At 40.9% G+C, this 17,548-nt stretch overlaps 1 protein-coding gene across 3 annotated transcripts in view; it reads right to left on the bottom strand.

Annotated features, from left to right (window-relative positions):
- me1 (malic enzyme 1, NADP(+)-dependent, cytosolic) overlaps positions 1-17,548 on the bottom strand; it is an 84,972-nt gene that overhangs the window by 19,453 nt on the left and 47,971 nt on the right. For all 3 annotated transcript variants that reach the window (XM_087175187.1, XM_023410503.2, XM_087175186.1), the window contains 2 exons: positions 4,807-4,882; positions 2,893-3,054 (listed from right to left, as the gene is read on the bottom strand). In XM_087175187.1, the coding sequence (XP_087031313.1) occupies positions 2,893-3,054; positions 4,807-4,882 (238 nt within the window). The remainder of the gene's footprint in view (positions 1-2,892; positions 3,055-4,806; positions 4,883-17,548) is intronic.

Consider the following 17,548-nt stretch of genomic DNA (forward strand, 5'->3'; position numbering starts at 1 on the left):
ATCAAAACGAGCCTCTGTTCCAAAATGTTCAACTGTTCGTTTAAAGAAAAAAACACGGTCTGTCTTCAGGGGGTCTGCCTGTTGGACTGTTTGGATGTCTGCCTGCTTGCCTCTATATCTACCCCCATATCCACTCAAGGAAAAATATAATCCCATAATAACAGTCATTTTAATAATTAGTTAGAGCTACCACTACCTCACAGCCTCTCCCACCCAATCTGCTCCCATCATGCCTTCACAGTAAGTCTGCATAGTGAGGCAGAGTACCAGGCGAGGGGCACCAGGCTAGCCCAGCCTCCCAAATAAAGCCAGTGCAGAAGAACTACACATGTACACACACACACAGCCAGTCCATTTATCCCATTACATCTAATTTAGCTTGTCAACTCTTTAGAATAATAGAAAAATGGAAAAGTCGGACACAGCCAGGCAGACTACAGTAAAATCTCTCTTATAGCTGTTTCTCTAACAGTTGCATGAGCAGCAATACTAAATTACTAGGTTTGTCTCTGTGTATCATTATTATTATTAGTAACATTAAAGAAATAGAAATGTACAGAGAGACAAAATTGATATCAAAGATCCATCAAACTACCAGTAAGACAGCGAACAAGCTAACTCCCAGGTCGTAAAGTAACAGAGCATCACTGGGATTCGGAACTGTAATGTAATTACTACATTTAAATGTAATCCTTAGCTCGTAACTGAAAAAAGTAACAGAGTAATGTGTTACTGCCCAAATCTGAATATCAGTGTTGGAAGCACTGAGCTGGAGCTGGGAGGCTATTTCACCTTGCATAGCAAAATACTGGAAACTAGGGAAAACAGCTAGCTAGCTTGCTCCTTCCAAACTTCAAAAATAGACCTCTAAATGTGACTAAGTAACATGTTGTATCTCATTTGTTTAAACAGAAAATGTAAAAACCACAATTGCAATTTGCATGCTATATTAATATTTCTTGGCATTCAACAGTTTATCCATCCATCCAGCACTTTTGTGCAGCATCTCCGCTATAGTGCAGATTACCAGATTTGTCATAATTTACACTAAAACCACAAAATGTCCTATTTACTTGTGGTTTTCCTTTTATGGATTAAACCAATGAAGGACCATGTCTTAACTTGTGATCTTTATACTACTTCGCAACCATTTTCACTAACTTTGGAGAGAACCAGGCTAGCTGTTTCCCTCCTGCTTCCAGTCTTTATCCTAGGCTGAGCTCATCACCACCTGGCTGCGGTTCAGCTCAAACATAAATCAACCTTATCATCTAACTTTAGGAAAGAAAGCAAATAAGTGTATTGTCTAAAATGTTGAACTATTCACTCAACATGTCTATATATTTGAAGTGGTTGAAGTCCAACAGCACTACTTGAACTACAACAGATTGATAATCCATGAGCTCTGCATTCATATTTATACACATACCTATACATGTGTAGTGTATAGGTTTGTGTGTGTTTCTCTTCCTCCTCCTTTGGCAGCAAGTAGAAAGCAGCTTGAGGACGCAGGCAAGTGCAGATCAAAGACTCCAGGGCAGCTTGTTCAAGTTGTGTTGTGATGGCCATAAATGTCTAAAACGTCTGCCCTGCATCCAAAAATCTACCCTGCAGATGGGATTATCACCCTAAACTAAAGTCATTCAGAGCAACAGAGTCAATGTGGAAACTTAGAGATGCCAATACAGGAAGAGGTCAAAAGGTAGAGCTATAATAAATAGGCCTTTAAAGATAAAGAGCTGTGGTGCAGGACTTGGCAGAATGAGAGACGGTTTTTCTCTCTTAATCCAGTTTCAGTGGCACAAACAGGATGAATGTAGCAAAATCTTTTTTATGCTTTCTGGAGAGACTGCAGTGTTTCTGTGGCTAAAAAGCAAGGGATATCTGCTGTGAGTGAGTACTTTGATGAAGTGTGTATTGGGTAAGTACTGTCAGAGAGGAACCTCAGGCCATAAAGGATGCCATCAACTACATGACCTCAGCTTTTCTTCTTCTTCTTGGTCTCTGTGCAGTCTCACTACTCCTCCAGGTTGATTCTGTTACTTACATTTCTTGTTTAATTCTATTTGCAAACTCATGTAACCTCAGCAACATCTCTCACCCTTAATCCAACTGAGACATTTCCTTGGAATGAAACTGAACGCCAGGGTCTGAGTCATCTGAAGATTGTCTTGGAAAATGAAGGACAGCTCCTGACAGGCTGAGCTCAGCTGTGTTGGGCACACAGGCATCTGAGGCTGCCACGCCCTTGGCCACGGTAGACAGTTGTGTATATATAGAAGTGCACACAGACTATTCTTAGTCTGTTTAAGGCTACAGACACACGTGCTGCCCTGCCCAGAGTTTGAATCATCGTTCAGAGACACTGCCACAGAGAACAGGGACCACTGTAACAGGTAGATAAATATTGCTCTGTTGGCTACTACTACTCTCACAGGCTTGCACAGGGTAGAGGTGCTTTCCCAGCTGGCATCCATCAATGGAGCTGCTTACCTCACTTAAGTAAAGGGTGTTTCCTGGTTGTAAAGTGTGAGATTTGTTTTCTTTTTCTTGGCTATTTCTGAAGCAAAGCTTACCTGGCTACGGTGGATTAACAGCATTTCCCTACTGGCATATCATGGCATTTTAAATTTGTTGGAGCAATATTTGGAGTTTAAGGGTCCGGGGCAGCAGAGTTGAGAGAGCTGAGCAGGAAGAGAACACTTGACCATTACTACTTGGGGCTATAATGACCAAATTTCCCACAGAGATGATTAGACGTTCGTCTAATTTGATGTAATCCACCTTAAATTGAGCAGGACAGTCCACAAGCCCCAGCTGCTCTGAAGCTACCCTTATGTTCCATGTGTGGGAGGTGAGAAAAAAAACAAACCAAACAATCTCAGTCCTTACCTCATTGTCTGTGCCCACGTCCAGCATGACAGGCAGACACTGCTGTGGTGGCATACCTCCACAGGCTGTGTAGAGGGCCAGCTTGCCCACTGGGATGCCCATGCCATAGCAGCCCAGGTCTCCCAGTCCCAGGATCCTCTCTCCATCTGTCACACACACCGCCTGTCAATCAATATAACTGTCAGCCATAAAGTACACCAGCCACAACTACCACCTCATCATTTTAATTCTGTTTGTATTACTACTATAGGACGTTCTTAAATATTTCATATCACACTTATACACAGTTTAATGAGAAAATAAATGAAGCAGCAGTTCAGCCTCCACATCCTGTTAACTTAAATCTTCTTCACCAAAACAGGTCCACCCTGCTACCAAGAAACATGTTTTTTTCCTCAGTGTAAGCCAGGCCCTCCTACACCCTCCTGGCTTTCCACTCACTACTCACTTTACTTATTAAGCAATAAATAAGTTCCTCTGGGTTGATTCCACAGCATGAAACAAATCAATTGTGTAACACTTAATATCACCAGCAGAAGTGTTTCATTTGAAAGGTTCCTCATTCTGACTCTTTTCTTTTTCCACCATCTGTGTGACGTACAAAACTCTGGCACAAAGGTTTTACAGCCTTGTTCCTCCCACAATTTGACAAATTTAAAGACTGTCATTACATTTCCCATATGAATGTTTAAAAATGCATAATGACCATACTTAATACCATTAGCAGCTAATTTTTTTCCCCTAACTATCACTTGTTAATATGTGACAGAAAGGCTGCCAAGGCTTATCCGTGGAAGACTACCTTGGCTCCCATTTGCCCTCTCTCTATTGAAATGTTAAAAGTAGGGCATATTAGGTGAGTTTACGATAAGACCACCCTGACAATGAGAGCGGGCATGTCAGCCCTGAGGTAAATGCCCTGCTGTTGACAGCTGTGAACAGGTGGCTGAGGCTGCAGGTATATTTGACATGCCAGGAATGCCTGCCGGTTTCGTCATTCTAAATATGACTAGATTATGACTTGCACATAGTTGCTCTATACACAAGAATAAAGGGATATTTCAGGTTTGGTAAAATTGGAACCAGTCCCAAGAGATCACTTGATTTAGTGCATTAACTATTTTTAATAATGGCCTGGTGTAAGATGACTGACTTTGTAATTTTTAAGATATTGTATTTTTATATTGTTCATATAAAAATCCATCCATTAGCTATACCGCTTAGCCTTATAGGGTCGCGGGGGGGGGGGGTACACACTGGACAGGTTGCCAGTTTATCACAGGGCCGACATAAAGAGACAACCAACCGGTCACACTCACGTTCACACCTATGGGAACTTGAGAGTCACCAATGTGCATGTCTTTGGACTGTGGGAGGAAGCCAGAGTAAGAACCCACGCAGGCACAGGGAGAACATGCAAACTCCACACAGGCCTGGGGTTCAAACCCAGAACCTTCTCGCTGTGAGGCTACAGTGCTACCCACTTCTCCACCGTAACGCCCACACAAATATATACTGTAATTTTTAAAAATAGTATAAAAAGTAAAAAAGTAGTTCTATCAAACTACTCAAACAATTGTGCATTTCTTGTGGACTATTTTCCATTGCAGATTCAGACAGCTACAGTTGGATGCAGCTCAAAACATGTCACCTACAGCAACACTGGCTCATCGATGTTTTTTTTTATGTCTTTTTAATTTTTTAATTTTTATTCATTGTTGGTTTTGGTCTTTTCATATTGCCAGGCTATCCTTTGATATGCATGCATGCACTAACATGACACAGCAGTCAATGACATACTGAAAACACACAGATTATATTCTATTTGTGTCCTCATCATTGTATCTAAATGGAAAAATGTGTAATGTTGTGATGCTGCAACTACATGAACATAGTCTGAGTGATTTCATTCACCTTGATGTCTTTTTCCGGCCAGTTCTGCAGCAGTGAAGCAATGTGGCCACGGTCATGAATGGTGATGAACAGCCCCCTGCAACATAGAAAAACAAATAGAGGAACTCAAGTAAGCAGAAGAATTAGACCCCATTTTTTACATATTGAGATGGAACCACGAGGTGTGATGGTCAAGTGTCCTCCTCAAAGATCTCCTCATGTCAGCTCTCCTCCAATAAAGCAAAATGTAACTAAAATAATCTTGGTAAAAACAGTGGCAAGAACTCAAATAACAGTTAGTACATACAAACTTCTTATCTAAGATTGAAAGGAAAAACAGCTTTAAGCTGTAGCTCAGATACTGTTTGAAGTTAAGCTGCTATTTATTTTCTGCCTCTCTTTCTTCTAACCAAGACTTTATTGAATACTGATGGCACCTGGGATTTTAATACTGAGCTCAGAGCCGAGGGCCTCTGTAGGGAGTTTGTTTTGGACCCTTGAGGCTCCCCAAATATCCATTCATCTTAGAAACCCCCCCCTCCAACAAACCCCCTCCCTTTCCTTGCTCCCTGGCATCAATGCACTTCACTCCAGGACAATCCCAGGATAAAGAGATCATCTCAGTGCGTGGGGTCCAGCTGCAGCGTCTTTCCTACCCAACCAATCCATCTGGTTTATAGTATGGGGGCAACACCTCCTTCATGTGCCAGCGACAGTAAAAATATCACTTTCTGTAAGAATCTGCTCATAAAGTAAAAACCGGTCCCAGGTCAATGCTGGTGGAATAAAACAGTGGCGAAATGTCAAATGCAAACAATATGAGACACTGTTAAAAGTAAAAATAAAATATACTGAGCTGAGAGAAAAACATAAAAGTGTCATATAAAAATGCTTTGATGAGTCAGGGATAAGGTACAGAGCAAATCCCACATGTATACATCAGGCATCATCTTAAAATACACATTTTGAAAGCAATCTGGATGTGTGGCTTCAAAACATCTTCAGTCGTAATCATTTATTTTACCTACAACAAACTTAAAACCCTCAGCTTTTGGGAAACACTGTACAAACCTTTCTCAGTTCAGTGTTTGTGTGTGAGCATAAATGATGGGCAGTCAGTTGCAGCAATGACCAAAGGATTACAGTTAAATAGTAGAGGAGCTCACACATGGCAACCAACATCAATGGCCCCCGGGGCCCGGCATGTTTGCTCTCCAAAGGTAAACACTGTGTCCCCTCTAATCTCTAATCAGTGAGGCTGAGCTCACACACTGGAGACTGTATGTTTTCAAACGTTTTGGCATTTAAAGACACAACGCTGAGGGCTGCAGTTTAAACAGCTCTTAACTTTACTTATTCTGTTTACTACATAACAGTGAAACTACCCCTTGGAACAGGCAGTGTTAGCTCTTGGACAAAAAAAAAAAAAATCCTTACAAGTGTAACAAGAGTGATGTCACACTGCTTGTTTTTGCTCTCTGTGTTGCTGCCTCACAGGAGGGCTTTGCATTTTGATGAGTCAACAAGACTTCTGAAAATTATACTAATGGAAATTACAGTTCAACATGAACTGAGCAAAAGCAATTTGTTGATCAATCAATTCATTTTATAAATGGATCATTGATCACCAGCTATTTTAGTTTAGTTTCGTATTTGATTGTTGAAATTTTTTCCTTTTTTTGTAAAGTATTTATTATTGGTTGCCCACATGTTTCTTGCTATTCATTTTTTTTTTCCTTATTGATTTAGAAATATTTAGCAAAAAAGGCCTGGATATTGCCAAGTTGGTTAAGAAAATAAATCTGCAAATAAATTAAGTTCATATTCATATGTAGCTATGTTACAACCTGCAACCTTTGAATCTTGTTCAATCGTTTCTGCAAGTGGTTCTATTGCTAATACAAAAAGAAATGTACCTGGGGAACTAGTATTTTCCTCTAATCTCACATTTAATCAGCTACATAGTTAACTGAATAATGCAAATAATCGCTGTTTGCAGCCATAAATTTGACAGAAAGGACAGAAAAGGGGAAGAAGTGACAGACTGCTGCATTAGAAAGGCCACAAACATAATGAATGACCCCTCTCACCCCTCCTGACACCTCTTTGCACTTTTGCCCTCTGGAAGGAGGCACCAGAGCATCTGTGGAAAGTCTGCCAGACTGAGCAACAGCTTCTTCCCCCAAACCATCAGGACTCTAAACACCCTTCGGATGCTGCCCCTCCCCTCCCTCTAACACAACAAGATAGCACAGACAAATGCACTTTAAAATATACCAGCGCCTAAGCTACTGTATTACACATTGCACACATGACAAATGACAGACACATAAATATGCGTCTCTGTTTTTAATATGCGTTTTGTCTTTTTAATATCTATAATAGCATCTTGTTTTTAATGTTTCTCTGTTTTTAACGTGTTTCTGTCATAACCCCCTGACCGGTGGAGAACGATATCTCACTCCAATGTATGCCATGTGTTAATTATAGACGTGACAAATAAATCTGATTGTGATGCTGAGAAGAGAAATTGACCGTGAAGCTTTCAAAAGCGACATGGACCTCCCTATGCAAAGAGCTCTTTGGGTCACAAAGAGGTCACTGGGCCACAGACATCTGGCATCTGTCATTTTAAACACCTTTCAACATTTCTGGCCATATAATGACGCACATCTGCATATGTCTGTAGATCTACACATCTGTGCACAAAAAGGGTCTGGCTGATGTCTGCACAGCTGTAAAAGACTGTGAGGAGCTGGACATGATTCGTCTTTAAACAAAGTACTTGTGTGAGAGAGGAATAGGAGAAGGGGGAAAGTGTGGCCTGCTGAGTGTGAGCCACTGCCAGCATTATGAGGAATTGTGGGGGAAAGAGCAGCACTGCGGCTGAAAGGCTGACCCCACAATATGACTGTTGGAAAACAACTTTATAAGACAGATCAAACAAGACAGGCAGGATTTATGTAATTCCTAATCTCTGTCAAGCTTAATGTTACCAAAAACATTTCAGGTTCAGCTCGCCATCATTCCTCTCCTCCCCTGATTCTCATTTTCTGCCTCTCTGTGCTTTCAGGAGAGCTGTAGACCTCATGCCCTTTGACCCTGACACGTACATTAAAGCAGAGCTACGGGAGTGTCTGTGAGTCTGTGACCCAGAGCAAAACACACACACACACGCACACACACATGAACCAACTCCTCAAATAAATCCCATCATGCATCTACAGTACCCAGATCAGTGAAGACTGAACCAACAGTATCTCATGGTGTCAGGAGTCATGCTGTTTTAAATCCGTCATCACTGCGTGTTTAGAGGATGATCTTTTCAGAGCAAGGATTCTGAAATTGTGAAAAAAGAACAGTTTAATGGATCATTGACATTGTACAGCAGCTGCCAAGAGGACGTGTATGATATGAGAGGTTTTTGTCCACAGTTCATAAAGATTCCCAGGCTCTCTCTCTCTCTCTCTCTGTGTGTGTGTGTGTGTGTGTGTGTGAACCTCTCACTGACTACATCTTTCTCATGTCAGTTAATTCGGTTAGTACTTTCCCCAATACTGCGTTCATGAACTGTCCCTTTAAATAAATATGACGTCTTGTTCAGTTTCTTGCCTCGTCCATTAAAATTAGTCCCCGTTCACTCAAAGTGAATGGCAATACGGATAACACTGAGCCTCAACCCGAGCTGCTTCTACCTAAAACAAATGTTTGGGGACATTTTGGCTTCAGTGAAGATGACTCCAAACAAAAAGAAGTCAAATAACAGCAGAAAAACAATTTCAGCCACCAAAAGTAACACCACCACTGTGTTTAATTAATAATCGATGTGTTTCGATTTCAAATGTTCAAAATATTTAATTAACACTTCATCTGTGTATCCAAGCTCTAATGGTTCAGCATATTTATAGTACAGACCTATAGTACAGAAAAAGCATGTAAAATACGTAATCGTTCATTAATCGTAATCAAGGTAAGAGTTTGAAATAATCTTGACATTTGAAGTCATATTTCCCAGCCTGAGAAGACAGTGGAATAGAGAAACAAAACAGGTAAAAGAGTGTCGTTTACAAATTTGTGTGAGAACATTGTTGGAAAAAAAAGGCGTCATTTTAGCTGCTAGTATAGGTTTAGGATTTGAGTTGAGGGTTAAAGGAAAATTCCAGTCTCTGATGTTTTTAATGTTTTTAAGTTAACATGAAAGCAAAATCAGAACATTTCCTGCATCATTTGTAGTCTATAAATACTGCTGTTGAAAGATTTTATTGTTCTTTCTTAATTAGGGCTGAACGATATGCAAAAAAAAAAAAAAAAAGAGATTATTTTGGAAGACATTTCGATTGCGATACGAGTCACGATTTTAGTTGGAATGGTCATTTTTGCATTTTACTTTCACTGAAACACATAAAAATTATGATGATGTGATTTTTGTTGGGTTTTGTACCAAACAAGCATGTTCCTTCACATCTGGAGAATATGATTTGTACGCTGGGTCATCTCTGTAGCACCACAATGCTTCATTTATGGTCTGCCGTAACAAATTTTAATCGTTGCTCAAAAAAAATTGCAGCTCCTGTTTTGGCCATTATGAGATTTCCCTATTCTTAATCATCTTTTTTGTTCAATGTATGCCCACAGCCCTATCAGATGACCTTATCTATTTTAACTGTAAGCACCCCTGGTTGGAGATCATTGTTCCGCAACATATTTCCCATTATATTGATGCTTATAGACAGTTAAGATGTGTGTGTGTTTGCATGTGTGCGCGTGTGTCTGACTGCTGCTGCAGAAGTAACCACAATGAACAGCAGTTGCCACATTTTCTAGATGAGAGGAGGGCCACAAAGCGCTGAGCTGCCATGTCTGGCTCCTTCTGTAAGAGAGTGTGGCGAGAACAGAGAGGGTAAAGAAAACAACCTGATGTCCTGAAACAGCACCACCACTGACCTGCAGCCCAACACAAAACACACCCCAGGGACTGTGGAAAAGCTGCAGGGTGCTGGCAGGAGGAATAACCGCCTTGCCCCATGAGGAAGCCAGCCTCCCAGTCATTGACCCGTGTCCACCACAAAACACCACCAATCACCATTCTTCACTCCAAATGCATAACCTTAATCTTCACTGCGCTGGACGCCGTCAGTTAGCGAGCTACAGAAGGTTCGGGTGACACAATGAACACAAATCACTGAGAAAAGACTGAAAACAGTGTTAAAGGGCACACTCACACAGTATGAGATTTCTCCAACTAATTAAGCTTCAAATCTGCCACAACAGACAAGTTTTTATTGTTGGTCTGTGTCCCCTGAGACAAAGTTTGACAGCGGATTTTCTCCTTGATTTTCTAAATTTGTTTGAAAGGGCCCTAATTGGAGCCGAGCGAAGCCAACATCTTGCAGGGTGACTCTGCCCAGAGGGAGGAGGTAAATGTCAAGTAAGTGCAGACAATTCCTGTTTTGTTACTGTGTGTAACTTGAACTTTTTCCTTTAGAAAAAAACAAATGCCTGACATTTTTGTAAAAGCTTCTCAAATGTCACTTTGACGGAGAGTGAATTTAAGAGAGGCAAAGCCAAAGTTACAAAACAATGAGTTACATTTAAACCTACTATATAACTGAATGACAGACATGACACGACAGAATTTATGTTCAATGAACAAGGAACAGATAGTTATCACAACAGCACACACCTCTTCCCTCAAAAAATTATCTTTGTCAAGTGCTAACGTCATGTAGCGAGCACCCAAAATGACAACAACCAAGTTTAATTCAGACCTAAGCATAAATTACTGACAGAATTAACATTAATTAGTGACAGTTGATATGACGTACCACCAGCGACGTCATTTTAACCACTGAAAGCGATGCTGAGCATCGGCTAAGATGAGTAGCTGCAGTTTAATGTTTTCGTCAGAGCTGATTGACCCATTCTATCTTTCTCCTCTCTGCCTCTCCTCGATCGGGCTCATCGACATCCGACTGGACCCGGTGTGACCCGTTTGAAATTGAAAGCCCTCTGCAGAGTTGTGTATTGTAGCGTAGTGTATTTTTTATGAGATTTCCTAAGATTCTGACGCAGCAATTGACAGAGGGCCACCACTGCAAACTGTATACAGCGGGAACACGGCATTATCATGAGTTTGAGAACATTATAACCCAACAAATCCTCCAACCTAAACAACCATACAGGTGGTTTTTTTCAACCTTCTGGTACGACTGGGTACGACCCATAGGAGTGTCTCATGAAATAGCACTCCTACCGTGGCATGTGTACTGTATCTCAGTTGTCATGGTTACCATAATAAACACGCAACTGTACCGAGAGCGGCGTACTGACTGTCGGTTACTAAAATAACGCTTGATAAGGTTTAGGAAAAGATCATGATTTGGGTTAAAATAAGTACTTGCTCAACATGAGATGATTTTTTGATGTCATGGTTATAATAATAACAACGTGGTTAACTTTGTTGAACACTCATGGATAAAACATTAACTGCTGGTTTCACATGGGAATCGAACACCACTCTCTTGTGTCAGATTGCTGTGATTTGTTGACCCATCCACCCACCCACCTCCTGAGCGTCACCCCGCCTTTTCCTTTACTCCTGTCATGATAAATACGGCCACTAGATGTCGCCTAGCAACAAAATGTAACTATGGGTAATAACCTGCAGCAAAAACGACCTACGGGCTTGTTTTTCACAGGGCAGTCTCAGGTTAAAAAAGAGGTAATATTCATGATTACGAGTGTAAAACACATATTAGATAAGCATCTTCTTTGAATACTGTCAGTTTCATCATGACTACATTTAGTACACCCCCACATTTAGTAAAAAGCCATTACACTGAAGCTTTTTAGAGCATACTGATCTTGATTTTGTAAAATCAGTGCACAAGTCAGAATTACCCTCATTTACATTATAACTGGAACTTTTAGTGTTTTTTCTTACAGGGAATCCACAGAAATAGTGCTACGACGTACTGTTGTTTTTAAACATCTCTGTACCTGTTCCAGCCATCAGCCAACTGGAGCTGTCATCGGACTCAAAAAAACCATTACAGTTAGACCAATTACTGTTACAATAAGCTGTTTGACATAGCTGACATATACTGTCTCTTCAACGTTATGCAATTAGAAAAGTTATGTTAGCCATGTGAAGCTGCGTGTCTCTCAGATGGGGGTATGACAGTAACCACACACCAACTCGCACAGAGAGATAGTGAGACACATTTAGCACTCTCTGTGATGTAAGCCCATGTCACCCTCTAGGATTGTAGTGGTGCCACACACACTCACTTAGCAATGGCATGCATCACACTGAGATAGTCTATAATGAGCTGTGTGTGTGTGTGTGTGTGCAAAATGGGCCATGAACATGTACAGAGGAATGATTACAGTGTGGTTTCTAGCACAGTATGACACTTATGCTATATGAAAGCAAAGAGATATCCAAGGTACAGTCTGCATTTGACAGAAAAAGAAACACATTTATTCAATGGGAGAACTCTCAGGTGGAGATCCATGGCTTTTCAAAACAGGTTCAAACCAGAGCATCACTCCAAAATGAACACACTGTATCCTTCTGCCAGACCAGCTGCTGGGATATTTGAGGTATCATTTTATTAAAGCTGGGAAGTTCAACAGGCCTTCACAGAAACAAAAATCATGCAGCTGCCAATAAAAGGAGTTTATTATGTACATTAGAATAGATTAATCAACTCGACACTCGGTCAGGGCTCAAATGGTCATGACCAAAGAGTTAAAAACATAACAATAAACCACAGATTTTGATGTGCCATTATTTGTTACCAGAAATGTGTTGGGTCACATCAGGTGAGACAAGGCAAAAATAAACTAACTTTTTCTTCAGTTTTAGGGATTTCATGACCTGGAAAATTATTCTTGTGGCTCCCCACTCCCTGCTGCCCTTGGCACTTCCTTGTTGGGAGTGACAAGGTCAGAACTGAGATGCCAACTATCAACACTGTGCATATTTCACATTTGCATAATAATCCATTACATGTGAGTTTGCTGGCTCAACTATTTGACCTTAAAATAAATCAGTTGTCCAATTAGATCTTAGTGTTGCATTTGATACCATCGATCACAAGATCTTATTACAGAGACTAAAACATGTCATTGACATTAAAGGAACCACACTAGGATGGTTTAAGTCATACTTATCTCAGATAGATTCCAGTTTGTTAATGTTAACAATGGCTCTTTCATACACACATAAGTTAGTCATGGAGTCCCACAGGGTTCTGTGCTAAGACTGATACTCTTCACCCTTTATATGCTTCCTTTTGGCAATATTATCAGGAAGCACCACCTACATTTCCATTGTTACCATATGACACCCAGCTGTATTTGTCTATGAAACCAGATTATACATTATCTGATAATATAGTTACTCTGGATGGCATTACCTTGGCCTCCAGTGCTACAGTAACTGTTGAGTTTCTCTGTATAGTACTGTTAGAACTTGACCTTACCTTCTGAAGTGCCTTGAGATAATGTATGTTATGATTTGCAGCTATACAAGTAAAATTGAACTGAATTGAAAAAAAAGATATAATGACAAAAGACGAAGACAGTCATGTCAGCAGCTCTACTCTGAGCTAAATGCTAAATGCATGTCAGGATGCTAACATGCTCATTATGACTATGCTTTAATGTTAAGCAGGTAAAATGTTCACTACTTTAGCTGATGAAAATGGCATCAACTCTGCAGGTGTGAAGTCATAAAGATTTGGGAAAATTAAAGTTTGCCATGATGGTGGCACTTGATGAAAAGTTTAAAGATCACCAAAGTTATATCCAATAGTTCCAGATAAAAATAGAAATAAAAATGTCAACCTTGTAGCACTACAGGAAAAGTCAAGGGGTCAGTAGGATTCATCCTCAGGGTACTATAAATGTCTAAACATCATGGCCATCCATCTAATAGTTGTTGAGACACTGCAGTCTGTACTCTTTTGAACCGAGTTCTTGTTGTAGCTCTGGTTCTTGTGAAGGTCCATGGGCAAACGTACTTAATACCAGAACAACCACCAACACGTTTATTACACCGCGGTTTCCCAGCAGCCAAAGCAGGGACAAACAAAGACACACAGGGATTTGAGGCTGGCTGGTTACTGGCCACAGTGGGGTCTTGGTTTTGTCTCTGTCAAAGTAAAACCAAACATTTCCGCCATGGCCATGATATGAGGATAAACAGTGTTGTGGATTTTGCTCTATGTTTTAATTTGTATTGAATATCAATTTTCATCAAAGACATCAGTGTGGGTCTGACTGTCATCCTACTGGACCAGCTGAGTGCAGCATCCTCTGAAGGAATGACATTTGCACACAGACACACAGTGCACTCAGAGGGAGACAGGGAAATTTCTATGACTGGATGTGGGATTTGACCACAAGCTGTAGAAATGGACTGACGGCACACTATTTAGGCAATGAAACCGCTGGTTTTAACTTTCTTGCTCGCTTTCCTGAGTGGTATTTAATAAGTTAATGGTGGACAGAGAAGAAGACGTTGTGTTTTGCTTCTTTTTTTTTTTTTACAGCAGGTCATATTTTATTGTAGCTTTTGCACTTAGCTATAAGTGAACTACTGGAGAAGTATCCATATACTGTAACAGGAGAGCAACTCAGCTTCATAACTTCTTTTTTTAATACTGGTAATTTCCAAGGCAATTAAGTAAGTGAAGCCAAAGCAGTGAAGTTGTTGGCATTACAAATAACACAGTCATGCTGCAGCACATGAATCAGCCAAGCAACTGACTGAACCAATAGAGGAGAAGAAGAAAACACAGTGAGAACAGGGGGTCTGGCAGTGCCAATCAATAACCATGTTCATGCCGCAGCCTGGGCCGACGCGAACTCTGCCCAGTTCAAAAATAACTAATTGCAATGGAAAGGATGATGGTCAAAGTAACTAAATATGCAACAGAGCTCTGGGAAGAGGAAAATGTGCTCTGTAAACACAAAAAGAAAAAAATAAATAGAAACGACAAAAGGGATCCGGGTAGTGGGTGAATAATTTAGCATCAGCTCAACAAACACAAGCTCATAATCCAGGTCTCAGCCTCTACCTAAGCACATGTAACCCTTTGGTTCCATGTGACTGTTCGATCAGAAAAATACACTCCTGCAGGAGATCTGAGGGCAGTGTTTTTTATGTGTGTTTCTTCTAGGAATTTATCTTAGCAGCAAGAAAACAGTACCCAGTCATTTTTGTTCGGCACAGAGCTCTCATCACTTGAAAATGAAACGTGACGGGCAGGAATTCTCTTTCCAGTCCCGTCTCTTTCCTTTCCCTTCACACCCTCCTCTCTCCATACTGTATGACTCTCCAAAGACAATGCACTCTTCTTCTGCTCCTTCTGCCTCCCACCCTCCGTGGCACGCTCAGACTTTGACAGGATTCCATCACATTACAAATATTCAACATGTTGCCTGAATCACCCTCTCTTTTTATACAAGCGAGGACCAGTTCCAGCGCTTGGCCTCGGGAAACCATAACCCACCCCCACCTCATTCCACTCCAGCCTACTGAAATCAGCCTGGGCCTCTCCTCACAACAACCAATCTTCCCTCATGAAGCTTTTCCAAAGAAGGGAAACTCTAGAGAATTTCAGGCCAAAAGGAACACAGTTTAACCAATCTGATCGGCCTTTCATCACTTTTGGTAACACGCTGAGGCAAAACATAAAATGACATGGAATCTTTGACACAGGCCAACCTGCAGGTGATGAAAATAGCAACCAGACAGTGTGAGGTTATGGGGTTTCAAAGCCCGTTGTCTACGGTAGATGTCTGGGTGAAGGAGAGGCAGTCAAGTGTACAGACGGCCGCTGTGGAAGTCCAGTTTCTTTCGCAGCCAGCCTTACATAACTCACGGGGCAAGAAACAGCAGGAAAGGGCTCATTCCAGCACAAAGGCCCTGCTAAAGGAATCAGAGGCACAGACCTGATGAACCCAGCTGGCTATTAGATGAGTTTCGGCCATGTGCAACCAGGTTTTCCATTCATTCGCCTTTTCACACACATCCTGACATTTGGGGAATGCCAATGACGTTTTCATGTGGGTTGCAAAGTCACATTCAAAAGCTGTTGGTTTTGCCTCGGCAAACAACTATGCAAGGAGCAGTTGTAGCATGTTTATTTGCTAATGCTGCCTTGTGTTAGCAACAGTGGTCAGGACCACGTCAGACAGTACATACAAGGGAAAACTTCAATCATTTAAAATTCAAATAGGTCATCTTTGCACTGAAAACAGGCAGACAGCTCAGTGATGGAGCATGGATGACAGTGATTTATGGCCCATTGTATTCTGTCTGATATTCACAGAAAAATATGGATTCAATTTTAGGGTGACGGCAGACAAACTACTAGTGTCCACTATAAAACACATGGAGAAGTGCTCTCAGAGTTTCCAATTCTTCATGCTTTATAGCTGAGGAGATATTTTGTGAAGTATATGACACTTGGAGAGAAGTTTAAACCATTATTCAAAAAAACATTATACTTTACAATATACAGACCACTTCATTGGGAAAGTCTGAGACCACTTTCCCAACAGACTTTTGGACCCCACTGTAGGTAGTTGGTAAAAGAAAAAAGCAAGTGTAATTTACTGCAAATTTTTATGCTCTCAAGACCATTTACGCAACATTATGCAACTATTTTACCTTAAAATAACAGCTTCAAAATCATTTTGATGGTACACTGACTTGTAACAGGGAGGATGGGACCTCCTTTTTCCCCACTCCCTCTCTCTAGACCGCGAGGACAAACGCAGATTACACCATTGGTGTGTTTTTTCCTCGTCGGAGAGGTGTGTTTCTATAATTACTCTCACTGCCAGAAGGGGGAGACAAAAGTTCCACAGTGGAGATTTAAGGTTAGGGGTCATTCATCGTCATGGTTACAATAATGGCCATGTGGTTACCTTTAGAGGACGATGGTCATCCTTTAAAAAAGCAATGCTGACGTAGGGTTGGAAACAATGTGTGATTTTGTCTTCAGTTAAAATGCCAAAATTAATTGAAGGTACAAGGAATATATGGTTGTAGTACTTATATCTCACCAGATGGGTCACATCCAGTGAGATGAGACTAAAATAAAAACTTTTTTTTCCAGTTTTGTGGACTTAATGACTAGAATAGTGGTTCCCAACCTGTGGGGTGGGCCCCACTGGTGGGCTGCGAAGGTAGGTATTGCAAGTGGGCCAGCAAATCATTTGCAACAGAGAACAAATTACATATACAAAGAGCACTGTGATAAGCCAATGATTGGAACTTCTATGTTGTCACCGGCTGGACCACACCGTATATTCGTTTGCTATCTCAGTCTCTGATTGCACGCTAAAAGATTACATCCATGACAAGAAATAGAGTATCAACATGGATAGCAGGTTAGCAAAAGGAAGACTTAAAAGGAAAGAGAGTCAAGAGACAGAGAGTGAATCAACAATTGATCTCTCCACATCAAACAAAATAAACATTGAGATTCCCCTGCTTTCATTTCAGTCCTGAATGTTCGATCGTTATCGTTAAAATAAAAAGTGCTCTGAGAACGTATTATTTGGTTCTTAGAGCACTTTTTATGGATGTGGATCACAAACATTTTTGAGATTTTCAAATGGACCATGAGTTGGAAAAGGTTGGGAACCGCTGATATTATTGCCATGCCCGAGTCCCTGCTGGGCTGAGCTTGGTGCTTGCTTATGGAAAGTGATGAAGTAAAAGCCTAACACAATTATCAAC

Source organism: Seriola lalandi, unplaced genomic scaffold, assembly GCF_002814215.2.
Source record: "Seriola lalandi dorsalis isolate HSWRI2012SDOR001 ecotype SW California unplaced genomic scaffold, Sedor1 jcf7180002054425, whole genome shotgun sequence".
Classification (NCBI taxonomy): Eukaryota; Metazoa; Chordata; class Actinopteri; order Carangiformes; family Carangidae; genus Seriola; species Seriola lalandi.